At 58.6% G+C, this 25272-nt stretch overlaps 1 protein-coding gene across 4 annotated transcripts in view; it reads left to right on the top strand.

Annotated features, from left to right (window-relative positions):
- PACSIN2 (protein kinase C and casein kinase substrate in neurons 2) overlaps positions 1 to 24688 on the top strand; it is a 133831-nt gene extending 109143 nt beyond the window's left edge. For all 4 annotated transcript variants that reach the window (XM_042948027.1, XM_042948029.1, XM_042948028.1 and 1 more), the window contains 9 exons: positions 3998 to 4154; positions 6169 to 6404; positions 7863 to 8018; positions 12320 to 12495; positions 14040 to 14160; positions 16891 to 17012; positions 19301 to 19423; positions 19832 to 20028; positions 22922 to 24688. In XM_042948027.1, the coding sequence (XP_042803961.1) occupies positions 3998 to 4154; positions 6169 to 6404; positions 7863 to 8018; positions 12320 to 12495; positions 14040 to 14160; positions 16891 to 17012; positions 19301 to 19423; positions 19832 to 20028; positions 22922 to 23034 (1401 nt within the window). In that variant the 3' untranslated portion in view covers positions 23035 to 24688. The remainder of the gene's footprint in view (positions 1 to 3997; positions 4155 to 6168; positions 6405 to 7862; positions 8019 to 12319; positions 12496 to 14039; positions 14161 to 16890; positions 17013 to 19300; positions 19424 to 19831; positions 20029 to 22921) is intronic.
- Positions 24689 to 25272: the final 584 nt, after the last annotated feature.

Genomic DNA, 25272 nt, shown 5'->3' with positions numbered 1-25272 from the left:
AAAATATTCCAAAAATGAACCCGACGCGGCGCCAAGTGCCAGGGAGAGCACAGAGCAGTCGCAACCCTCATACCCTGCAGCTGGGAGGCGAAATGTGCAGCCACTTGGGTCACGGTTTGGCGATTTCTTACAAAGTTGGATGTGTGCTTATCGTATAACATTCCCACTCTTAAGTGTTTGACCCGCCCAGGAATCTTTATAGCTTCTTTATTTGTAATTGCCCCAAACTGAAAACAACCCCAGTGTCCTTCAACAGGACGAAAGGGCAAGCAAGTACATGGCAGTGTCTCCACACGATAGAACAGCTCTTGGTAGTAAAAAGGAATAAACTACTGACCTAGACAATAACATGGAACCGGCTCAAAGGCCAGGCCACATGCCGGGTGGTTCCATTTATCCCGGACGTCTTGGTAAAGGGTGTTGGGGAGGAAGAATTTCCTGTGCCCTTCAAGGTCCTTCTGGCTGGACTAAGAATCAAATTGACATGAGGCAGATTAACAGAAGAAGAAAAAATTTAGTTTGTACACTTGGGGAATCCACACAGACGTGGCATATTCCGAAGACGGGCAAAGCGAGGTATGTCTGTCATCCTGAACTAAGGAGAAGGGGTAGGGGTCTGGGGCTTCAAAGGGAAGGAATGTAATTCACAGGTAAATGAAAAAGAGTCAATGTTTGGTGGACAAATGTTTGCCGAGCCGCCAGGAAACAATGGGACAGAGAGAACTTTGATCAGACAGGCCTTCCTGGGCCCTTCTCTGTCCACCACGCCTAGCTCACAGAATAACGTTATCTGTGGCATACCATAGCTTTCTTCCTGGAGCAGGTCCTCAATCCAGATCCTTTTTAGGCAGTGGGGGGTCGGGGGTGGGGGAGGTAAAGAGCTTTTCCTGAATCTGTTGGGGTTTGCTTGCTTTTTAACTCAAAATAATCTTCATGCCACAGTGGCCTGGCTTGGGGCGGCCTGACCTTTGCCCCCACAAGGGACGCCAATCAGATCAGTGGCTGCCGGGGCTGTGTGGGGCAGAGGCTGACTGCAGGAGGGCACGGGGGACAAGGCAGGGAGATGGAAGTTTCTGTACCTTGATACGGTATACACGGCTTACATGCATCTGAACTCGTCTAACTGTATCCCTGTGAAGGGTGAATTTTATTGTACGTAGATTATATTTCAGTCCAGAGAAACAGCTGTCAGCACCCTGACCGCCAGGACCTTGCTCAGGGGAGCGGGAAGGCCACATCGCTCTGTCACTGGGCAGTCTGTGCAGATGTTGATAGTGCTTCCTGGTGAACGTCCCTGGGTGTGGACTAAAGGGATAGGCGTCTCGAGCCCATATGTAGCCTTTTAATGGAGGAAAGCCCAGTAGGGCAGACGTTCCTAGAGCATCTCAGTGCCTGTTGTCATGACCGCTCCCTTCTCCCCTTGGCCTCAGCAGTGGTCACAGCGGCCAACATTTAAACCCAAAACACATGATTCTGGAAACGTCCTGCCTGCATTCCTTGCTGCAGCTGGGAATGCGATGTCAGATTTCAAGAGTTGTCCTTAAGTGTGAACAGCGGCTGAGGTACTGCTCAGGACCTGGCTTGGACCAGCGTGTGCCTTCTTAACAGATACCCTCTTCTGTTCCCTAAAATTTTTTCACGAGGCTTTTGAAAAGCAGAGAGGCGGGTAGGTTTCTGGAGAGGCAACACGCTGTGATCTTGATCACCAGTTTGGATACTGTTGGTGACACAGGCGAAAGCCAGCTCCGCATCACGTCGCCTGTCGAGCCTGAATCGAGCTGCGACGATCTTAGCCCTTGTGGCCGCCAGCTCAGCGACACAGAGTTGTGTTTTGTCGGCTATTTATTTATTTATTTTTCCATCCTGCTGTAGATTTCAAAATGACAGCAGGGCCCTATTTCAAAGGGAAGTGAGCACTCGGTGTCACTTCCAGCTGGTTGTGAAACGCTTGCTTTTTGCCTCGCTAGTGACAGGGCCTGCTGAGGATACAGTCGAAAGCTGCCCGTCTTGGTCAGGAGCAACCGCCTGGCCGCGCGCTCCCGGAGCTGTGCGTGCACTTCGGCGCCTGGCGGAGAAGGCTGCCCGGGCCGCCTGGCCTCCGGGGCTCCTTGCTGGTCCCCTTGGGAGCGGGGGGCCTCTCTGGCCTCAGCGACAGCCCTTCCTGAGGGGCCAGAGCTCCTCCCCTGTTGCCCATGCCCTTCCGGGGGCCCCCGTGTCCTGTCCCTCTTCAAGGACTTCACCACTGCCCCCCTCCCCTCGGTTAGTTCAGCTCAGGGCAGGAGAAACTCTAGCGTGAACTCTTCGTAAACCGGAGTTCGACGGGCTGTGCCGTTGTCGGTCTCCGCAGCCTGCCCGGGAGAGCGAGGACTGTCCCCTTTTGTGTAGGAGTGGGACCTAGTCCTCTGTTCTGCAGGAGCTTCCAGACTGAGTCTAAACAGGGGTGAAATAGGAGAGGGATCAGCCAGCAGAGAGACCTTCAGAAATGGTAAAGTTGGTCAAAGTTGGTGAAGATTTTGGAAGCGAGTGGGAAGGAAGGGTTGGAACGGCATGATCGTTTCTCTGCCACATTTCCTCCAGCGCCCCAGTGTCCGCGCTGCCCTTCTAGGTGGTCTGGTGAACGCTTTGATCCTCACTCCAGCACAGCCACTAATGTTTTCTTAATTCTTCTTTTATATTCGATAATTTATTTTAAAAATTTTTAATGTTTATTTTTGAGAGAGAGAGAGTAGGGGAGGGGCAGAGAGACAGAGACAGAGACAGAATCCGAAGCAGGCTCCAGGCCCCGGGCTGTCAGCACAGAGACAGACGCGGAGCTCGAACTCTCGAACTGCGAGATCATGACCTGAGCCGAAGTCAGATGCTTCACTGACTGAGCCATCCAGGCGCCCCTATATTTGATAATTTAAACGAGCTAGTCTCTCTTTTCATATGTGAGAGGATGTAGTCCAAACTCACCTTAACACTGGTCAAAGCAGAGAGGAGCCTGAGCTTTGCCATGGAGACGGTCCTACCCGGAGCCGTTTGAGATGCTGCCTTCAGCTGCTGCCCCCGATCTTAGTGACCTAGGTCATCCCCTAAGCCCTGGTTTTCTCATCTTCCTACTTGCCATGGCAGGGCGGTATTTGCAGGTGCAAAACACCTGCTGTGTTGCCTGGCACATAGTAGGTGCTCAGAAAGTGGGAGAGTGTTGAGTGCTCTAATCGGGAAGTGATAATCATCCAGCACGGGATGATGTTAAAGTGGGAGGTGCCTGAAACCTGTTTATACCAGTGATTTTCCAAAGGTCTTTAGCCAGTTCTGTAATATTAATTATAGAATCATTTAAATCCGAGCCACTAAATTATTATTATTATTATTATTATTATTATTATTATTATTATTATCATCATCTCTCTAGTCAGACATCACTTGCTCCAGGAGCTGTCCCTCACCCCTTGGTCTACATGAGATGCCCTTCTGGGCACCTTCAGCTCGCCATTCCCTCCACCACAGCCCTGCCTGTGCCGGTCTGTCCCCCTCCCTGGCCCGTGGTGTCAGAGCGTGGACGCTGGCCACGTGGTTTTTGAGCTCTGAATTTTTTTTTTTTTTTAATTTTTTTTTTAACGTTTATTTATTTTTGAGACAGGGAGAGACAGAGCATGAACGGGGGAGGGTCAGAGAGAGAGGGAGACACAGAATCTGAAACAGGCTCCAGGCTCTGAGCCGTCAGCACAGAGCCCGACGCGGGGCTCGAACTCACGGACCGTGAGATCGTGACCTGAGCTGAAGTCGGACGCTTAACCGACTGAGCCACCCAGGCGCCCCTGAATTTTTTTTTTTTAATGTTCCTGCCAGTAATAAAAATGGGGAGCTTGTCATCTAACAACGCAGGGTGCCTTTTGAGTGGAAGAGTGGATGAGCCCGGCTGGCACGCAGGCTGCGCGTGCAGCCGCGGGGGTCAGGCCTGCCCCAGCCCCAGGAGGGGGCCCCGGCCTCACCGTGTGGTTCTGTCTCCTAGGTCGGGAACTACAAGCGGACGGTGAAGCGGATCGACGATGGCCACCGCCTGTGCAGCGACCTCATGAACTGCCTGCACGAACGGGCGCGCATCGAGAAGGCGTACGCGCAGCAGCTCACCGAGTGGGCGCGGCGCTGGAGGCAGCTCGTGGAGAAGGGTAGGGAGGCCGCCGCCCCGGGGGGGCAGCGGGGCGCCGTCACCCAGCAGCACGGGCGGGGTGAGCTCTCTTCGCCTTTCTTTGCGGCACGGGGCTCCTCTCTGCAGACGGCACCCGAGCCCCCCTCTGCGGAGCCCCAGTCATCCGCAGGACTTGCCATGCTTGCCAGCCTAACCCGGGACGGCGCCTTCGGGACCCAGACTCGAGTCAGCGCTCTCATGGCAGAGAGCTGGCTGCTTTGCACGGCGGGTCCGACACAGAGGGTTGTTTATTCGTAAGCTCGGCTGTGTAGCAGATCAGGAAAGACTAGATGGTGACATCGCCAGGCTTTCTGATTTGGAATTTTAGCAGGAATAACTAGAGGTGTCGTATGGTGCGTGTTCTGCCCCCGCTCCCTCCCTAGCAAAACGCTCGGAAGATTCTGGAGTTTGGTAACCGACTGCTGCCGTAGATATGGATTGTGCTCAGGACGCACCTCCCGGCAGTAGAGGGGGGCTTGATGGCTTCCAGGGTTTCCTGCGACAGAAGCCGGTTGGTGGGGCTTTCTCAGGGTGTGCCGTGGGGCAGGCCCTTTCCCGTGGCAGCCCACCTCAGAGGATGGGGAAGTCAGGCCGCTGGCCTCGGGGTCCGGCGGGGGGAGGGGGGGCGGGGCCCCAGGCAGCTTCGGTCCGGTCTAGACCAGCTGCCCGTGTCTCCCCTGCTGCTGAAACTGGTCGTCGGTCAGGTGGGGGTGGTTAGCACAGTGCCTTGGTACAAGCAGGTGCCAGGGAGTGAGGTGGTCACGCACGGGTGACGAGGAGCCGTAACTTGTTACTTTATTTCCACCTCTTGGGGTCCAGCTGCCAGCACCGTCCCTTGTGTTGATTCAAAACTTGAGGCTCACACAGCACCGTTGCCCCCCTCACCGCGTGGATCCCACCACCGCGTGGCAGACCGAGGCAGGACAGGGAGCGGCTTGTTCTGTAGACACAGGGAGTCGAGGTTCAGAAGGGTTCACACCCCCCACGGCTATCCACCCCTCCGGTGCCTCTCTGTGTCAGTGCGCAGCTCAAACAGCAGTTGTCCCCCTCAGATTCCGTCACAGCTTCTCCCTCCCTCACCTGAGGCCAGCACCCCACACCCTCAACAGAGTGACAGGCCGATTACGAGCTTCCTTCCTGAGCGCAGCGTGCGAGGGGACCACTGCCTAGAGATTTCCATCTGGCCAGAGCAGCTTCCTGCCTCCAACTCTCCTTCCTCTCCCCAAGACAGGGCTTCCATTCTGCTGAGGAGACAGTCCTCTGTTTGACGAGCAGCTCTCAAGTTCCTGCTCTGAGCCAGGCTCCTCCTGGGAGTGAATGAGGGAGGTGCTGGAGAGCCCCCCGCGGGGAAGGGAGAGGCCTCAAGAAGGGGGAGAGGTCAGCTCACTTCAGAGGCACCTCCTTCTCCAGCCAGCCATAAGCATATTAAAACTTTCAAGATGCTAGGGCGCCTGGGTGGCTCAGTTGGTTAAGTGTCTGACTTCTGATTTCAGCTCAGGTCACGATCTCCTGGTTCATGAATTCGAGCCCCATGTCAGCCTCTATGCTGACAGTGCTGAGCCTGCTTGGGATGTTGTCTCTCTTTCTCTTTGCCTCTCCCCCCCCCCCCCCAACCCTAATAAATGAATAAACATTTAAAAAATATTAATTAGGAAAAAGAAAAACTTCCAAGATGCAGAAATTCGAGTTTTTAAAGAGCTTAGTGACTCTAAAAAAAGGAAACGTGGGTAATCCCCTGATTTCCCTAACAAAAGAATGGCTGAGTACATCCAGCTTCGCTTCCTTATTCTTTCTTCATCCCAGGCTGAAAAAGGAACAGCCACTGAGAGAAAAAGATCTGAAAGAACCCAAAGGAAACCTCTCGGCCCAGCAGCCAGGCTGCTGGGCCTAGAATCCGGTCCTCACAGCAGAGACAGGTTAACAGAGCAAATCCCCAGGGCAGGGCCCCTCCGGGAGCCGCGGGCGAGTAACCAGCAGCTTCTCTCCTGTGCCAGGGCCCCAGTACGGGACGGTGGAGAAGGCCTGGACGGCAGTCATGGCCGAGGCGGAGAGAGTGAGCGAGCTGCACCTGGAGGTGAAGGCCTCACTGATGAACGAGGACTTCGAGAAGATCAAGAACTGGCAGAAGGAAGCCTTTCACAAGCAGATGATGGGAGGCTTCAAGGAGACCAAAGAGGCGGAGGACGGCTTTCGGAAGGCGCAGAAGCCCTGGGCCAAGAAGCTAAAAGAGGTGCATGGCTCCTGCAGGCAGCTCCCTGCCCGGCCCGGCGCCCCTGCTTCCTGGCTGCTCCCCGACTGAGTGCTTTGGGCAGCGGTAGAGATGGGCCACCCCTCGGAGGCCCGTGGTGGCTAAGATTTACTCCAGTTCAAGACCCCGCAGTCCCTTTGGGCTGGTAGAAAGGATTAATTTGAAATGTTTCTTTTGTATGTGTTTTTCTCTGAAATTTGCAAATGATACTGATACTGGTTTTTCCAGACGTAGCAACCGAAGCCACTGAGCCTTGCCCAGCCTTGGCTCGCGGGAGGCTCTCAGACACGCACCCCTGCCCTCACCACCCGCAGCTCGCCAGCCCCATTCCTTGGGTGGCCGTGCTGCTTCCTTCCTTGCCCGTCCCCCAGCTTTTCTCAGGAGCCATACTGCCTTCCTCCTCCCCAGAACCGCCCAGAACAGACCTCTGTCTTGGGGTTGTAACGACAGGCTCTCCTTTTCTCTGTTGTCTCGGCCTTCGCCACTCTCCTTTCTTCTTGTCCGCGGCCTCATTTGTAATGATTATCCCCCTCATGAGGCCACGGTTACAAAACTCTTTCCTCTCTAGAATGAACTCTGTGACTTTGGCTTAAGCAGGGAAACATCTGTGAAGTAAAGATACACGCATCCAGGGGCGCCTAGGTGGCTCAGTCGGTTGAGCGCCCAACTTCGGTTCAGGTCATGATCTCGCAGTTCGTGAGTTCGAGCCCCACGTCGGGCTCTGTGCTGACAGCTCGGAGCCTGGAGCCCGCTTCGGATTCTGTGTCTCCCTCTCTCTGCCCATTCCCCAGTTGCACTCTGTCTCTCTCTCTCAAAAATAAACATTTAAAAAATTTTTAAAAATATGAAAACTTTAAAAAAACTTAAAAAAAAACTATACAGACATCTGCACATGTATGCGTGCGTGTATATATGTGAGAGAGCCGTGGAACACGTGTCCTGTGACTCTGCCTCCCAACACCAGCCCCTCACGTTAGCCCTGGAACTTTGTATTCGCTCTTCCAGCTGCCTGGCATGCTCTTCCCGCAGACAGCCTCACCTCCTTCCCATTCCTGCTCCGTGGCGTCTCTCTCGGCCGGCTCTCCCCAGCCTCCGTATGCAGCTCGGCACGGCGTCGCCTCCCCGCTCTTCTCTCCTCCTTGGCACTCATTACCCTCTGACTCTGTTCTTCAGCCGTCTCTTGTAGTCGCCTCTCTGGCTGGACGGAGAGCTCCGTGACAGCCCGGGGCCTTGGGTGCCGCACCCCTGGTGCCCAGGAGGGCGCCCAGCCCCAGGCAGGCACCGCGCCAGCGTCTGCTGGATGCCCTGTCGCGATCGTGCGGCGCGCAGAGCTCTGCACCTGCTCCTCCCTCTCGTCTGGGTGGCGCGAGCAGAGTCTGGAGCCTCTAGTCGGGACTCTGTGCTCCCGACGTGGCGCTCAGGAGCTCCCTCTCCCCGCAGGTGGAGGCAGCAAAGAAGGCCTACCACGCGGCGTGCAAAGAGGAGAAGTTGGCCACGTCACGAGAAACCAACAGCAAAGCAGACCCATCCCTCAACCCCGAGCAGCTTAAGAAGTTGCAAGACAAAGTAGAAAAATGCAAGCAAGATGTTCTTAAGGTAAACCGGGCACAGCTTTTCCACGCTGAACGCGCGTGCCTCAGCTGGCCACCCGTCTGGCCCACGGCCTTTGTCGCCGCTGGAGCGGATGCGGGGGGAGGTGCCACGGCAGCGGAACCTAGTGCTGCCCTCGAGAGAGTTCCGCAGTGAGCCCCTTCCCGCGGCCCCCCCGTGCCCTGCTCAGGACCGGGGCGGAAGCGAGTGCTGGACAGGCAGGGGAACGGGCCATTCCTCCGCTTGGGGAAGGGCGGCGGGGCTGCTGCCTGCCAGGCGGGAACAGCTTGTGCGGGACGTGGAGGCGTGAACGTCAGCGGCAGGGAGCTGACGTCTGAGCTGGCACAGGGGGTTATGATGTCCAAATTGCCAGTGGTCTTGCAAGGCAGGTGGTGAGCTTCTGACGCTGCTAACAGGGAGCCACTGAAAGAAGGTTCCAGAACCCGGGGAGGACACAGGTGTGGAGGAGGACCACAGCTTACAGGGATTGCTCTGGTGGTGAGGGGCGGGAGTCCCATGGCAGGACAGGAGTGCCTGGAAGGCCCAGGGCACTGTGGCCATAGGCGGGGTCAAGGGAGCAGGGCCCAGCGGTGAAGGCCCCGGAGAGGTGCAGGCGCACGGGCAGCGTGGCATCCCGGGTGCCCTCTGTGCAGTGCCGTGGATCAGAGAGCAGATGGGAGGGCGGTGTGACCGTGAGGGCGCCCGCGGAGGCCGGAGTGATCCTGCCCGGAAGGCCCGGGGCACGCAGTGCCAATGCTGGACAGGTTCACGTCGTTTGAAAGTTCCCGGGAAGTGAGAGCTGACGTGAGCGAGGCCCCGGGCCACCGCCTCTGCTGTGCGGTGAGGGTGCAGGGGGCCGGGGCCGTCGGGCTGCTCTGCGGCAGGGCTGAGCGAGGAGACGCCAGCCTGCGTCTGGAGAGAGAGACGCAGAGAAGTGGAGAGGCCCTGCGGCTGGGACAGGACGTGAGGCCGAGGGGAAGCAGGAGCCCTGAGCTGCTCCGTGGACACCCTCCACCGTGTCCGGCTTGGGTGAGCACCACTGAGCCCGGGGACTTAGGTGGTGGCATCTCTGTGTGTGACTGAGGAAACTGCGTTGGGAGAGGCTCAGTCTTGTGCCAGCTGGTGATGTGAGCGGGGGACGGCCCGTACCCTCTCTCTCCGCTCCTCGCTGCTCTGTCGTCAGCGTAGCGAGGGGGCGGGGTCGTGCAGAATGTCGTCTGTGGAAGAGCCCATCCCTCAGAGCGAGCACCGGAGCCTCTTGGGGAGCAAGCCCCCACTCCCCGCTCCTGGTTCTGGGCCTGGGGCACGGTCAGGAATGTGGGGTTTTAGAGCAGCTGCTGCCTCCGCTGTGGGATCGGGTCAGGAGCCTGGGGCTACGCGCTGAATAGGGAGGGCACCTGGGCTCCGGGAACGTGAGGCCGGCGGGGTGCTGAGGGCCGCTTCTGCCAGGTGCCCAGGACGGCGCCCAGAGGAGAGATGCGCCGTCTCTGTGCCGGGGTGTGGGTGTGAGGGAGATGTAGACACATACCTTTCCTGTTTTATTTCCAGCCGCTCCGAACAGAGTTCACTAAATCGATGCTTCGGCAGAACAGACCCAGGGTCCAAGGTCGGATGTAAGGCGCCTGTCAGGATGACTGGGCCGCATTGTAGAGATTTCCCTCCTGGCTCTGCGGTCTGGTCGGTGACCTTGAAGCACGATGGTCCTCGTAGGCCGAGAGCCAGCCCAGAGAGGAGGGCACCCCCACCCCCACCTCCCCTTCCTGAAGCAGTTTCCAAAAACCAACCCTAATTGGCTGCACACGCCCTTCTGTATTTCTTACCGGTCAGGCAGTGACTGCACCTCGCAGTATCCATCAGAAAGAACTCCTCACGTTCAGTGCTAAAGGCCACCGTCCACAGGAGAGCGAAGGCTGCTTCTCGTTTTGCTCCACGGATGTTTACTGGGAACTTTCTAAGTGCTCTGTGCTGGGGATTCCCCAGGGGTGGTGATCGCGCTCTCTGTCTGGCCTTTGCTGGGGCAGGACTGTTTGTGAACACGGGCCACGTGCCCGGGGAGCGTCTTGTCGCCACCGGGTGCCCCGGGGTGCCCAGGGAGGCTGCTGTGTTGAAGTATCCCAGAGAAGTGGTTGCTCTGTGTCGCCCTGGTGGTACCGCTGGGCGCCGGCTGTTTAAACTAGAGCTGCAGGTCTTCGGGCCTCCGAGCTAGTGATCCCACACAGGGCCTCACACATGCAGGCGGCCGATGAGGAGGAGGAGGAATAATCAGGGCAGTTGGTGGCTCTCTGTTCCTGCTGGGAATGCCCAGACTGGAAGGAATGACCTTTCTCTGGGGTCACAGAGGACCCAAGCCCAGCCAGGAGGCTCAGAAGCAGGACAAGGAACGGTAGATACGGGAGGGGGCAGGGGGTTGTTCCAGGGAGTGGACGGGGCCTGTTGGGGAAGTCTTTGAGAAGAGAGATCCCTGGGGCATAAAGGAGTTTTCCAGGGCCTGAGTCACAGAAGCGTGCCTGGGAGGGAAGCAGTATAGACAGTAAGTAGACTTGGGGTCTCGAGCGGGGGCAGAGAAGCTGCCCCCGAGGTTGCGGGGGACCCACAGCCGGGGTCCCAAGGCATGGCCTTGATCCTCAAGGCGAGGCGGCCTGTAACGGCTCAGGGAGGCTCAGCCCTTTCTTGGAAGCCCACACTGTCATCAGGACCAGAAAAGCCAAGTTCCTGCGTGGCCAGCCCACCCGTCCGTGGTCTCCATAGTGGAAAGGTTTACAGTAAATATGGCCCCAGCTGGAAAGGCTTATCGGAAATATCGCCCCAGCTCTGCTGTCCCTCCATTTGCCCCAGGATACTACCGTGGTCCTATCATACTTCCTTTCTGGTAAAATCCCTTCTCAGGACGGTCTCTGAAGGAACAGCTGTGTAGGGGAGTGTAGTGGGCCGGAGGACAAGGGGCCCAGAACTTTTTTGGATTCCTGCTTTGTGCAACTTGGTGCCCATCTTGTGTTCCCTCATTTAAATACCAGAATGTCGAAGTAGAAGTGCAGGCCCTGGGGTTTTGGTTCTGGACCCGCCACAACGAAGGGAGTGTCACAGTAAAGCAAGTCAAATGACTTTCTTGGTTTCTCAGTGCATGTGAAAGATACGTCTATGCTATAGTGTAATTTACAACGTGTGCAATGGCATTACGTCTAAAAACGACGTACATACCTTAATTAAATATTTTATTGCTGAAAAGTTGTAACCATCAACTGAGGTTTCACGGAGTCATCGTTAGTCACAGATCACCATGACGAAAGTCATAATAATGGTAATGATAGCGGAAAAGTTTGAAGTATTATGAGAGTCACCCAAATGTGATGAGAGACCTGAAGTGAGCGAATGCTGCTGGGGAAGTGGCACCGATAGACTTGGTCCACGCAGGGTGGCCACAAACCTTCAGTTTGTGAAAAAATGCAATACCCGTGGAACACGATAAGACAAGGGTTGCCTGTACCTCATGTTCTGCGAAGGAAAGTGGGGCTGTCAGAAAATGGGGTGCCAGGACCCGCCCCCAGGTCTGTCTGGCACTCAACCCCGTGATCTTGCCTCTGACATAACTTCTGAGTCACCGCTGTCGTGGGCAAGGTCCGAGGCGCGTGGGTGACCTGGCAGCCCTTCCCCAGGCAGAGAGGACACGGGTAGATGACGTGGATGGGAGTCAGCGTGGCAGCGGTCGGTGCTCGAGACCATGCACCCTGGGCTCCAGAGTGAACACCCCTTCCCCAGCATCTACCTGTCTGGGCCGGTTCTAGCTGAGAGGCCCAGTAGATGCCAAGAGTGTGGTTTGCAGTTCAGAAGTGGGGCAGCTTGGACTTGAATTTGAAAGTGGAGTCTGTGACACTCCGGAGCTTGTGCTCTTTGTGCTTTGGAATCTGTAGAGGCCTGGGCGATGAGCCTGGGGGGCCTGGCCACGTGGGGGTGGGAAGGGCGTCTTGCCCAGTGTTTGCCCCGCCCAGCTCGGGTGGGTGTCCCCTTTGGGAGCAGGGGTGGAGCGGGAGTCCCGTGGGCTGGGACCTGAGGGGCGTCGAGGAAGTCGATCCTTGGACTCTGGGTCCCAGCTCCTCACCCTGCTTACTCCCTTATGAAGCCCCTCAAAGCGTCTGCCCGAATATTGTCACCCGACGAGTCTAGATGCCGATGACGCCAGAAGTGGCGGAAAGGGACAAAGGCGGGTGAGGAACAGGGTGGCGCAGAGCCCGGCTGGCTTTCTCTGTGCCAGAGGGAGCCGGGGTGAGCGGAGATGAACCTCCGTCCCGTGGTGCCGGCTTTTCTTGTAGACCAAAGAGAAGTATGAGAAGTCGCTGAAGGAGCTGGACCAGGGCACCCCCCAGTACATGGAGAACATGGAGCAGGTGTTTGAGCAGTGCCAGCAGTTTGAGGAAAAGCGCCTGCGCTTCTTCCGGGAAGTCCTGCTGGAAGTTCAGAAGCACCTAGACCTGTCGAACGTGGCCAGGTGAGTTCCCGTTCAGAGAGGGAGCACGTCACCGTGTGGTCCGTGGAAAGTGGCTTTTGCGTACAGCTCAGTAACTGCTCTCCAGACCAGGGCTGGGGGTGGCCGTGTCTGTCCCGAGACCTCCTCCCCGCTGAGTTCTCCTGTCCGGGGAGGGTCTTGTGCCACGGGGTCGGCCTGTGTGGTGTACTCCCCTCCCCTCCCCCTGCCTGTGGCAGCTGATGGCCCACGGCTGGCCTGAGCCGGGGGGCCTCGGGCCACGCGCCGCCAGCTCCGCGGACGCGCTCTGGGCCCGGGTAGGAAGGGAGGGCCGCGGCTTGGACCGACCACAGCGGCGTATCTGAAATCAAGCCAGGAGCATTTCCCGCGCTTCCCGGGCCGGGGTGCCCCACCCTCAGGACCACCTCGCCTCGAAGCCCTTCGTGAGGCCCTTCCATCCAGAGCAGCTGGCTGCCTGCTCGCTCAGCCCTTGACTTCTCAGTGGCCCTTGGACGGCACGGGACCTCAGAGACTCCGCTCTGAACCGTGACGTGGACGCCGCGGTGTTTCTTCCACACTCGCCTCGTCCTTGGTCCCGTGATGCCTCCTTTGGGACAGAGGTCCGGGCTAACTGTGGACGTGGACTTCAGCCATCCATATAGCAGAGCCGTTCAGAAAGGACTCACAAGTTAAGGCTCGTCGTTCGCAGGAAATTACATTCTCTTTGTCTCCTGTGTGACACGATAGAAACAGTCCTCGCGGAGCTACTCTCCCGGCATTCATTGTTCCTTAGGAGAGTCCGTACAGCGGGAGGCACTGTTTCCCATCTCACTGGCGAGAAAACGGAGGCCGGCTGTGGAGCGTGACTTGCCAGGAGCTGCACCGCTGGCTGGGGAGGGGGGGCGGGGGCTCGCCTCCCTGGGGAGTAGATGGCGAGTGGCCCCCTGGGGCTGTCGTGGCAGAATACCAAAAACCCGTGGCTTAGGACAGCAGAAACTTACTCTCTCACGGTTGGGAGGTGGGACGTCTGAAGGGAAGGTGTCGCGGGGCCGTGCTCCCTCTGAGGCTCTAGGGCAGAGGGTGCTCCCAGCGGGCAGGGAGTCTGCCGCCAAGCCCCGGCCCGTTTGGTTTAAAAGCCAGTTTGTGGGAAGGGTCCCCCGGGTGGCTCGGTTGAGCATCTGACTTCGGCTCAGGTCACGATCCCACGGTTCGTGAGTTCGAGCCCCGCGTGGGGCTCCGTGCTGTCAGTGCAGAGCCCACCCCGGATCCCCTGTGCCCCCCTCTCTCTCTGCCCCTCCCCGCCAAAAAATAAAAAATAACAACGACAAAAAGCCAATTTGTGGGAAGCCAAAGCTGTGGCTCGCGCACCGTGATCGTTGTCTGTCTCCTGTGCACGCGGAGGCCAGGGGACCATCCCGCCGACCCAGGCAGCACCTCCCGGTCCGTACTATGAAGCTGATTCTAGTGTGGCTGGAGACCACGTGCCTGCTGTGCCCCGGCTCTTGGCTGGGATGAACGGTAGCCTTCCCTGCCTTTCAAGACGGTCCTGTCTCCTCTTTCTGATTTAGCTACAAGAACATTTACCGAGACCTGGAACAGAGCATCAAAGCCGCTGATGCAGTGGAGGACCTGAGGTGGTTCAGAGCCAACCACGGGCCAGGCATGTCCATGAACTGGCCACAGTTTGAGGTAAGAGGAGGCTGTGCCCGTGACCCCGCTGGTCCGGCAGGGGCCTGGGCCCGTGAGGTTGAGACATGTGCTGACTTTCTCATTCAACTCTGTGCTGGCCTTTGCCCTGTTTGTGGGGCAGCCTTTAAGCATGGCTGTTCTAGAAACCAGCTTCATGTTCAGAGTCCCCAGGGCACTACTGAAGGGCCTTCTGAATCTCAGTAAAGACCCTTCTCGTTAGGAATTCGGACGGTCACTTGGTGACCACTGGCATTCTCTTCTTGGTGGTGAGTGCCAGGACCCATAGGTCACGCGGGGGCCCCAGTTCCCCGCCCCACCCTGCCAGACGGCTGAGAAGGGGGCAGCCACCGTGCAGCTGGGCTTGGCAGGCCTCCGGTCCAGGACGGGGTGGAGAGTGGGCTCTTCTTCCCCCTCACACGAGGCACTTTGCCTTGTTTCAAACGGGAAATTCAACCAATTTTGGTTCAGGGTTAACTTTCCTCTTTTCCTGATTTCCTGGGTCCGAGCCTTCCAGTATCTTTACATGTAAAACGGGAGGCCTTGAGGCCCTTGGGTCTCTTCCAGACACAGGACTCGGTCGCCAGGCCCCATCGGGCCCCACATGAGTCCTACCACCCTCCTTCTCTGAGGGAAGGGATTCTCCGTGCCTTGTGATGAAGCAGGGGCCGGGAAAGGCTTTGCGGGCCCGCGGGTGCTGCCTTCTGGGAAGGACGCCTTGTGCGAGGGCCGAGGGGCCTCCCCTGCCTCCAGAGCTGCCAGGGTACAGGCTACACTCACGTCTGGCCTCACCACTTACCAGCTGTGGGACGCTGAGCGAGTGATTTGTTCCCACGTATCAAATGGGGAGGACCACGGGCGCCCATCTCCTCGGGCAGCTGGGGGTCGTGACCTGGTCCGTGCTGGCCGTTGTGTCAGGCCTCATACGTGTGCCTCCATCTTCTGGAGCTTCTGAAGAAAGCTGGGCGGGCCCCCTGCACTGTCTGCAGGAGCTCTCCCAGCAGGACGCCGAGAGCAGACTGGGCCCCTTCCTCCGAGGCACCTGCACAAAGCAGAGCCCCAGGGCCCTCCAGGGTGGAAGCGGACCTACAGGAGAAAGCACATAGCCTCCCTCCCCCCCCCCCCCCCCCCCCCCCCCCCCCAGTGGCGGTGGATGGGGAGTTGACCTGTGTCCTGTGGACAGAGCCGGGATTTCCCCCTGCAGGGGGCGTGTGCTGCTCTCGGGAGCTGGCTCAGGAGGTCACCCCCCGCCAGTCCCTTAGGGAACGGAATGGTCGGGGAAGGAAGACTTGACAGGCCGTCCCACTGGGGTGGGTGTCCTGGCCGGAGCACACTGTGGCCCTTCTGTCTGTGGATCCTGCAGGCCGGGAAGCAGTACCCCCATGTGGCATATGCTTAATGGTTCTTCCAGGGTCATGAAATTACAGGGTCTAATGAAATTATTTGTTTTTATTTTCCATGCCGCAGGATGAAGTAAGTTTCTGTTCTTTGGCTAATGTATTGAATTCCAAACCTTGTGCCGTGTGTGTCCAGCCCGCGTGGGCTGCGTGTGGGCTCCACAGCCTGGTGCCGGCAGAGGAGCTGAGGCAGCATTTCTGCCCGTGCTGGTCATTGTCCTCGTGAACGGCCGGCCCTCCTTCCCCAGCCGGCTTGGTGTCGATTACGTGGGCCCTGGGGAGCCCACCCAGTCGGGACGGGTCTCTCTGAGTCAGCTGATTTTGGTTGGGAAGATAATTATCAACAAATAGGTGACCAGGATCTGGAGTCAGGCCCAAGTCTGCCACCAACTCTGTGTGGCCAAGGTCACGTTTTCTGTCTGGGCCTCAGTTTCCTCGTCTGACAAGTTGGCAGGTTAGACTTGGTGTTTCTAAGATGCCTTCTAATCTGGAGGCCCTACAGGTACATGTGGGCCACGCTGTGGCCTCGATCACACCAAGGGTGAGTTCAGTGGAGGTGGTTTGGTAACGGGTGGGGTTACCTGCCTTTCTGCAAGATCGTGTTAGGGACACGTGTTAGGGATGGCCCTTCTTCCTTTTCCCCGCTTCCAGCATCCCTCAGTGCAATTGATAAAAGCTGTTTACGTGCTGGGAAACTAGGGAACCTTTGGGGAGTCGACTCTTTGCTCGGTTAGCCCCGCAGCACGTGCTACCAGTGAGGGAGCCACTCCCGGAGACCTGTGAGGTCGAGCTGGCTTATCTGCCCCTTTGGTGATGTGACATCCAGGCCCTGTGCGTTTGCACCCCGTGGTGCGGTCCCCACATTGCAGGCTTGCTCAGAGTCCTGTAGCCAGCCCTCCTGTTCCCCTGGGAGCCAGAAACACTTTAGGGAATAAATAGGAAGGATCTTTGCTGAAAAAGCTAATTTGGAAGGCTCAAGGAAACTGGCGAGGCCTCTGGCGACCCCTGGTGGCTTAAGGTGGCCGGAGACTTAGTGCCACGTGGGCAGGGGCCGGATGGGGAGGCTCCCTGGACACCTGCGTGCTGGCTGGCCAAACTCTCTTCCCGAGACCAGGCCACCACAGGCCCAAGTCCCCACCTTTAGCAGTGAGGAGGGGGAGTAGGAAGGTGCCAGGAACCTGAGGTCGGCTGGAAAACAAGGCAAAATCGAGGCAGCGAGGCTACGTGTCACTAGCCAGGCAGGGCGGGCCACTGGCTGGCTGGCCGGTGTGTTAGACTGACGTGGCCTCAAACTAATGAACTTCCCTGTCTCTCTCCCTCGGTGCCTGCTGCCCAGGAGTGGTCCGCAGACCTGAATCGAACTCTCAGCCGGAGAGAGAAGAAGAAGGCTACTGACGGCGTCACCCTGACGGGCATCAACCAGACAGGCGATCAGGCTCTGCAGAGCAAGCCCAGCAGGTGGGCACTGGGGCAGCCTCCGTCCCCTGGGATAGGTCCCCTGGGTCCTCTGCGTGGGCCGGACACTCCCCAGTGAAGCCTTGCAGGGAGCCCCCCACACACGTCTTTCCAGATGCTTCCAGGGCATCCAAGCTCTGCTGGGTAGTGGTCCAAGGGCAGCCCTGGGAAGGATCATCAGCTCACCTGGTGCCAGAGCTGTGGAAGGACCCAGAGAAGGGAGCCTTTGCCACACACATGGCTTCTGGCCCCAAGTGAGGGCGGGAGCTGATGTCAGGGGCTGGTCATTGTGGATCTCCACTGGCACACGGGCAGGTGGAGGTCGCTGTCGTGGCTCCCTCTGGTGGGACCGGGCATCCTGGCCAGGTTGCTTCCCTGTGCCGTGTGCAGGGGCCTGATTTGGGAGTGGGGGCAGCACAGGACAGCATTGTCATGTGTCCCACCCACCCCCTTTTTTTTTTTGAGAGCGAGAGAGACAGAATGTGAGTGGGGGAGGGGCAGAGAGAGAGGGAGACAAATAACCTGAAGCAGACTCCAGGCTCCAAGCTGTCAGCACAGAGCCTGACGTGGGGCTTGAACCCACAGAACGCGAGCATGACCCAAGATGATGTCGGACGCTTAACCGACTGAGCCACCCAGGCCCCCACATGTCACCTCTTTGGTGAGAGCGTTGGTTATTTTATTTCCCACGTCACTGTTTGCTGAAACCTAGTTTGGATAGAAGAGGTGATGTTGAGGTCATTGGAACCTCTGGGAAAGCGTGTGCTGGACGAGGCCTGTCCCCGGGCCTCCGCGTCCCGGCGGGCAGGTGTTGCTGTCCTCTGTGGAGCTGCCCCTCCCAGAGGCCACTCCTGCCACACAGGCTCCGCACCCAGAGGCTTCCCTGCCACAACGGTAATGATAGACCTCACGGTTGTGCCTCCCGGGAGGGTCCGTGAAGGTTCCGGAGCCCTTTCTGCATCCCCGGGCACTGAAGCTCCTACCCGGGCCTCCTGGGCAGACGTGATGGGTCACCATTCAGATGGCTGTGCCTCCGTCTGGACAGGTGAACTTGGTGAAGTGGCCAGAGCAGTACGAGCTGTCCCAGGGATCAGGCCAGCACCTGTGTGACTGGCGCAGGGGTGTGGAGGGTGAGACACCACCCCAGGGGTCGGGGAGGAGGGCGTGGGAGAGTCTAGGCAGCCGGGGCCGCCCAGCACCAGCCCCCTACAGAAAGAGAAAGGTGCCAGGGAGGGAGGAGGGCCTGCTGGCCTCAGGCATACAGCCCAGGCTTGGGTCCGGTGCCCCTCGCCAGGCCACTGAGGCAGTGGCTGGCCACCTGGGGTCACTGGTGGCATTTGTGCCCTGCCCCCCCCCCCCCCCACTCTGTCTGGGCCATCCATCCAGCGCCGTGGGTGCCGACCGCACACAGTCCCCCACTTGGCGGCAGGAGGCGGTGCTGGCCCCACAGGCCCCACCCTGCCGCTTAATTCCACAGTCAGGTGCCAGGGCTCTTAGGGGCCTGTCGCGTTTCTTGGCCATCCTGTTCTGCGCCTTGTGCCCACAGTCACTGCGTCCTGGCTGTTGGCCACCGGGCCGGGCTTGGGTCAGATTTCTCTCCAGTCTGTCCCCTCTGGGCCTGGCACCCAGTAGGCGGCTGATACAGTTGTGCAGATGGATGTTCTCTCTGTGGAGCACAAAAGGGCTCCTTCTTTCTTCTTGGAAAGGGCTTCAGTAGGCTTTGGTGCCAATTTTGGAAGCTCTAACCCCAGAAGTGGGGAGGAGGCCACCGGACCCTTTGTAGTCAGGAGGAGGAGAGTGCTGTGCTGTGGGGTCTGGCGAGGGCCAGGGGCCTCCCTCCTGCTCTCCGCAGCAGGGCTCTGAGCCTCCCAGGCTGTCTGCTCCCCAGGCTGAGCCCCTCAGGCTGGCCCGCCAGCTCACAGCATCGGGAACGGGGGCCAGGTTGGGGGGCTGTGGGGAGAAGCCGAAAGCCCAGACATGACTTGGGCTCCAGCGGCAGCCTGTCCCGACCCCAGGCCTCCTGTTCAAGATAGCCAGTGTCCAGAGGCAAGGAGGGGAAATGGCAGTGTCGTCCTCTCTTAGACGCCGTAAGTGTGTTTAGCCACCAGAATATCACTAAGTGTTTTTGCTAAGACCATCTTCCCACTCAAACAACATATCCTCCTATCCGGGGCGGGGGTGGCCGATGTGTCCTTTCAGACCCTGGCCCTGTGATCCTGCAGCTGGGAGCATGCAGGCCCCGGGCGGGGTGCCGAGCTGGGGTCCCCTGAAAGCTGTCTCTCTCCCTGTAGTGACCTTAGTGTCCCGAGCAACCCCACACGGTCAGCACAGTCACTGTCCAACTACAACCCTTTCGAGGACGAGGACGACACGGGGAGCACCGTCAGTGAGAAGGAGGACGTTAAGGCCAAAAAGTTGGTGAACAAACATTTCCCTCCGGTTTCCACCTTGCTCGCTCTGTCTCTCGTCTCTCTCTGTCCAGGCTCCTGCCCCCTTGGCACTCAGAACAATGCACGAGGCCTGCAGGAGGTGCCCGGCTGCCGGTGTAGACAGCCTCTGGCTCCTCTTTCGCTGGGCGGGGGGGCACCCGTTAATAATCCGTGCTTGCTTCTTTTCTGTACTCTGCTAACCCTCGTCGAGGCCCTCGCGCCACCACCACAGGGAGACAGGTGTGCCGAGGGGCTCCTCTCCTGCCGAAGGAGCCCCCTGCCTGGCCCCAGGGCTCTGCGGCCTCCCCTGGCAGGGGTGAGGCTCCAGGCAGGGCCTCGCGCCTCTGCCGGCCCCGTGCTCGGAGCGCCGGGTCAACCCTTCCTTTCTTGCAGCGTGAGCAGCTACGAGAAGACCCAGAGCTACCCCACTGACTGGTCAGATGACGAGTCCAACAACCCGTTCTCGTCCACGGACGCCAACGGGGACTCAAACCCATTTGATGAGGATGCCACCTCGGGGACAGAAGTGCGGGTCCGGGCCCTCTACGACTATGAAGGGCAGGAGCATGACGAGCTGAGCTTCAAGGCTGGTAGGTGGGCTCCCTGGCGGGCATCTGGGGCGGATGCTTCCGACCTGCTAGGGGCTTAGGGTTTAGGGGGTGTCTTTGTTTTTCTAAGTCTGGGAAACTCCTGCAAGTTTCGTTTGCCGGTCCTCCCCGCCACATTTCAAAAGCAGCAGGTGCTCAATGCCACACGTTAGAAGGCATGAGGTGCCCTGGTGCCTTTGCCTGAGGCGCCACCCCTTGCAGGACCGAGGACCGGGCACAGCGGGGCACTGGGCAGGACATGCTGGTCTCCAGCACCAGCCAGTTTTCCCAGCAGCCCTGGGGGTCCCCAGGGGAAGCCTTTCTCCAGAGACGCCCCCAGCTGGCAGAGGAGCCCTTAGCCAGCCTCCTGGCCCAGACCCCAGAATAGCACTCCGTGTGCCCCTGGGCCACCTGGAGTCCCGTTTTAGGGTAGTGCCTTTTGAACTTACTCCTGCGGCCACATCGTATGTGTTCTATCACCAGCACACCTTTGTTGCCAGTAGCTGAAACTTCTGTTTTATAGAACAGTCTAGATCCAGATTACGGGAGCCCTGTGCCGCAGATTTTCTAGCCTTTGTCTTTTATTGTTTGTTTGTTTGTTTGTTTGTTTTTTAATGCTGGTTGCAATTTGCCAAAATGGGTTGCAACCCTCAGTTTGAAAGAGCCTATCTTAGAGCCTTTCAGAGGAGGCCCACAGACGTGGGCCCACAGAGAGCCAAGCTCCTTCCTTCTGCCTTGCTCGCTCCTCACAGACACCCCAGATCCAGCACCTACCCCTCTAGGTGGATGAGCTCAACCAGCGCAGGCTGCCGTGTGCACTGGGACGGACCCCCGTGCCCAGCTTGTGGGGCGGAGGGCCGTGTCGTGTGCTCGGCAGGCCGGCAGCTGGCCCCACACCCTCGAGCCCAGGGTTGGTCATCAGGTGCCCCTGGCCGCTTGTAGAGAGTCCTTAAGCACCATAACGCACCTTTGCCCAGTTTCTGAGATCTAGTGGTCATTAGCCCCTTACTTCATCTGTTCATTGATTCTTTTTTTTTTCCTTTTAAGTTTATTTATTTATTTTGAGAGAGAGCAAGCGAGAGAGAAAGAGCGAGGTAGAGAGAGAGAGAGAGAGAGAGAGGGAGAGAGAATATCCCAAGCAGGCTGCTTGCTGTCAGTGCAGAGCCCATCGTGGGCCTCGAATTTACAAATAGTGAGATCATGACCTGAGCCAAAATCAAAGTCAGACGTGTAACTGACTGAGCCACCCAGGCACCCCCTCGATTTAATCATTTTTAATTCCTAATTCTTTCTGAGTCCCGCCTGTTGGATTTGCCAACAGCTTTTAGATACAAACATCCTCGTCTGCTCCGAGTGAATTGATAAAAGCACACTGACTGAGACCCATGCTTTTAATCACCAATTCACGTTTCACAGCCCAAAAGCTGCCCTCTTCACCGTGTCTGTTTTCTGTGTTATTTGTAACGTGACGTCTGCCCTCGGCTGCCACCGCTTCCTTCTGTCTGTAGCTTGTGCTGGCGCTCGCTGCTCCTCGGGGTCTCAGGTGCCCACGGAGCCTCTCCCTGGCGCCCTTGCCACCCCGTGCGAGTGTCACGCAGCTGGTCTCGCCGTGCACCCGCGAGCCTGGCGGCACGCAAGGCGGAATGAGGGAAAAGCCAGTTGTAGAAGTGTCGGCCCTGCCAGGAGCCCACAGTGGGGGGCGGGAAGGACAGGAGAGGACGGAGTTTACCGCTCGCGACGCTCACCTCCGCCCCGTGTTCGCTGCTGATGTTGCCGAGTCAGAGTTGTGCGGGGGCCGGTGCTAACAGAGCGGCCCGGTGCCCATCTCGGGCGCAGCGGCTGCAGGAAAAACCACCGCCACGCGGGAGTGGCGGCAGCTGCTCAGTGCATATCGGCCACCACCCGGCCCTTCCCCGATCTGACGCTTAATCCTCCCGGAACCCGGTCTGCAGATGAGGAAACGGGGCCCAGGCGCAGGGCTCTTTGCCCGGTCTCCTAGCCGGGCCGACCGGCTCCCACCGGCTCCTCGCTCCCGGGAAGGTCCGGGCCGCGGGTTCCCACGGCGTCTCTGCAAGGTGGCTCCTCGCCCGTCCCCTGGCTCTGGCCCCCTCTGGCCGCCAGGCCTGGACCTTCCCCCACCACGGCCCCGACCCCACCTTTGGTCTTCGTCCCCCTGGTCTGGCTCCTGGAAGGGCCGGCCTCCCTCTGTCCCCTCTCATGAGTGTATCTCCTCCACTGCCCGGGGCCTGGCTTGAATTCGTGGTGCCTCCGTGTCCGAACAGACCAGACGTGCATCAGCCACGCTAACACACGCGGCGAATGGCTTCCATTTCACAGTGTTTGGAGGGGGGTTGAGGACAAATGCCCCGAGCTGGGCGCTGGGGACCGAGTGATGGGTCCCTGCCCTTCCCACAGCCTGCTCTGGACACAGATGAAACGAAGGCATGAGGCAGGGCAGCGAGTGCTGGAGGAGATACCAGACCGAGTGGGCCAGGGCCCGGGAGGGAGGACAGCAGGAGAGGGCGGAGGAGGGGTGGTGTGGACCCTCGGAAAGGATTCCTCTGACCTGGCCTGGGACAGTCAGGAGGCACGGGCCTGTGGCATTTAATTCTGCACTGTCTGTGGGAGCTGCTTGTTTTAGGGTCACTGAGAGACGGCAGCCATGACACCTCTCAGAGGCCCCTGTGGCCGAAAGGACGGCTTCAGGTGCAACCTAGTAGAGAAATAACCAGGCCGCAGGCCCCGCTTTGTCCCCCAGAGAATGCCTGCCCCTTCCCCCCAGGTCCGAGACCCTCCGTGGGCCCAGGGTGGGGGCTGAGCCACGAGGGCGACTCTGACCGGGCGGTCAGCCTGTCGCCCACCCGCTCACCAGGACCGCTCCCTTCTTGTCTTGAAGGGGACGAGCTGACCAAGATCGAGGACGAGGATGAGCAGGGCTGGTGCAAGGGACGCTTGGACAACGGACAGGTCGGCCTGTACCCCGCGAACTACGTCGAGGCAATCCAGTGACGGGCCAGCCGGCTGGCTGGCGGAGGGTGGAGGCAGCGGTCCCGGGAGCTCCGTTGGCCGTCGGGCCCGGGCAGCGACACCCCCGGCACCAGCCGGCCGTGTGAGCGTCCGCTCCTTTTCCTGCAAAGGCTGACGGTTCCGTTGCTCTTGGCTTCATGGTGTCTCTCGAAGGCGGACGCGCCGGTCATTTCACCCGGGACCCGGCACCCTTCCCGCACGCGGTGCCGACGGAGAGGTCCGCGCGCAGGAAGCCACAGTAGGACGGCAAGCGCCCCGGCCCCCGGCCCGCCCGCTGTGCGTGCTGTGCTGGCTTTTCGCAGATCTGTGTAGTCTCGCCCTCGTCTTTCCTCCTTTCCTCCTCCGAGTCGGCAGTGGCTTCCGCTGATTCTCGCTCCGCCGATGGCTTTCTCCGACGAGTCTCCTCACCCGCAACTCAAGTGGACGCTTCACTCGAGTGAGGACTTTGAGGTCCTTCGTTTAAAGGCTGTGTACAGTGATGCTTTTTTTACATGCCTGTTCTTCCACTCATTTATGCTTAAACGATGGCACAGATTGATATACACCAGTCCTGCGGCGGGGGGAGGGGGTCTGTTCCCGTGCCGCCCGGTAGGTCCTGCCGTGGCTCATCGAGAGGGGCGGGCGGCCTGGGAGGCAAGAGAGAGCGGTGGGAAGGCAGGAGCGCATCAGGCTGGGCACGGCCGCGAATGCTGTCTGCGTCGGGGCGTCCTCCACGAGTTTCGGGGGTAACCTTACGTCGTACTCCCCGCGTCGCCATATTTAAAAGCTATTTTTGTCCTATTTGCGTTTAAGATTCTACTCTTGCCGGTTAACGATTTTGTCAGAGATTTGGAAGGTTAAAAAGTAAGACTAACTTTTCAAGCACACGCATCTGTAGCCGAAGATGCTTTACGTCAGACTGTCCTCTCTTGGTGTATATCTGTATATATTATTTGATATTCAGAGAATCTAAAGAGTTCGCCTGCTGTTTTAACGAGACGTAACGGCTTTTGACAGTGGGTTTAACTGAACTGCTTGAAGACTGTGACATTCGGGCACAGGCCTGGCCGGTGGGCCGGGCCTCCTCTGGGCTCGGGACGCGGCCCTGGGCCTCTGAAGTGGAGACAGCTGTGGGGAAGCGTGTCCTCGCCGGCCAGCCGTGGGTCCACCTTCTGACCAGCCTTAGTCCTTTCCGTAGCAGAACACTGTACAAACTCCCGTGTCTTTGCGGCAGCCGCAGGGTCCACAGTCCTCCTTTATTCCTCGTGAGTGCACGAAAGCTGGGTCTCAGCCCAGAGCACGGGGGTCTCTTCTGAGCAGCCGTGGTCATCGGGAGCAGACGTGCTGGGGCAGGAGCCACACTGTAATGACAGGGCAGGGGAGGGAGGGAAGGAGGGAAAACCTTTATTTTGTGTAACTCAGACATTGTTGGAATGGCCGCCGCCATCACAAGCTATGCATTTTCTCAACGTTTCCAGTGAGCTTGAGGTCTTGCTTGGAAAGTGGGTGTGTGTCTGTTTTGTCATGAAAACTTACCAGCAGAAATCCTCATTCCTTTGCTACAGATCTACCAAAAATTGTCAAGTCTTTTCAGTTAGGAGTTTCTTTAAATGTATAGTATTTTAGGAAAAAAATCAATAAACAGTTGATCTCGTGAGTGTGACCGTCTCAGAGCCGTGTGTGCCTCACGCTCCCGTCAGCGGTGCGACCGTGTCTCCGTCAGCATCTACCAGCTCTGGAGCTGGGCGAGATCCCAGGCACCGGACTGCTGCCCAAAGGGCTATTATGTCCCCTGCAAAAGAAAGAGGTTGGGGATTTGAGGCACCTGAACCCCTCAGGGTTTTCCCCCAAACCCGCCACGCTGTGGCCTGGGCTTCCCCGGTGTAGACAGGCTGGCTGGACCCAGATGAGCAACCGTCCATCACCTGGGCTGCTGTGAACACACTTCCTGGGCCCTGTGCTCTGCTCATACGGTACCTGCGGATAACATGCCCCTCTCCGGATGTCCCGCGAGCGGGATGAGGCTCCCCGTTGCATTTTGCAGCGGACACGGAGGCCCCTAGAGCCATAGTTACCCAAGGAGTCCCAGCCGGCCTGTGGCACTAAAATCCCTGTGGGGCCCTCCGCCCTCCCTGGGGTGGCCCGAGTCGAAAGGGCAAGGTGAGAAAGAGCTGCGAGGGCTGCCACAGCCCCATACACCGAACCCTGGTAAGGCTCGTCCAGAAACGCGCCCGTTCTGGG

The sequence above is a fragment of the Panthera leo genome, chromosome B4 (genome assembly GCF_018350215.1).
Source record: "Panthera leo isolate Ple1 chromosome B4, P.leo_Ple1_pat1.1, whole genome shotgun sequence".
NCBI classification, from domain to species: domain Eukaryota; kingdom Metazoa; phylum Chordata; class Mammalia; order Carnivora; family Felidae; genus Panthera; species Panthera leo.
The sequence above is the reverse complement of the archived record's forward strand: the minus strand, read 5'-3'. Positions and strand labels throughout refer to the sequence as shown.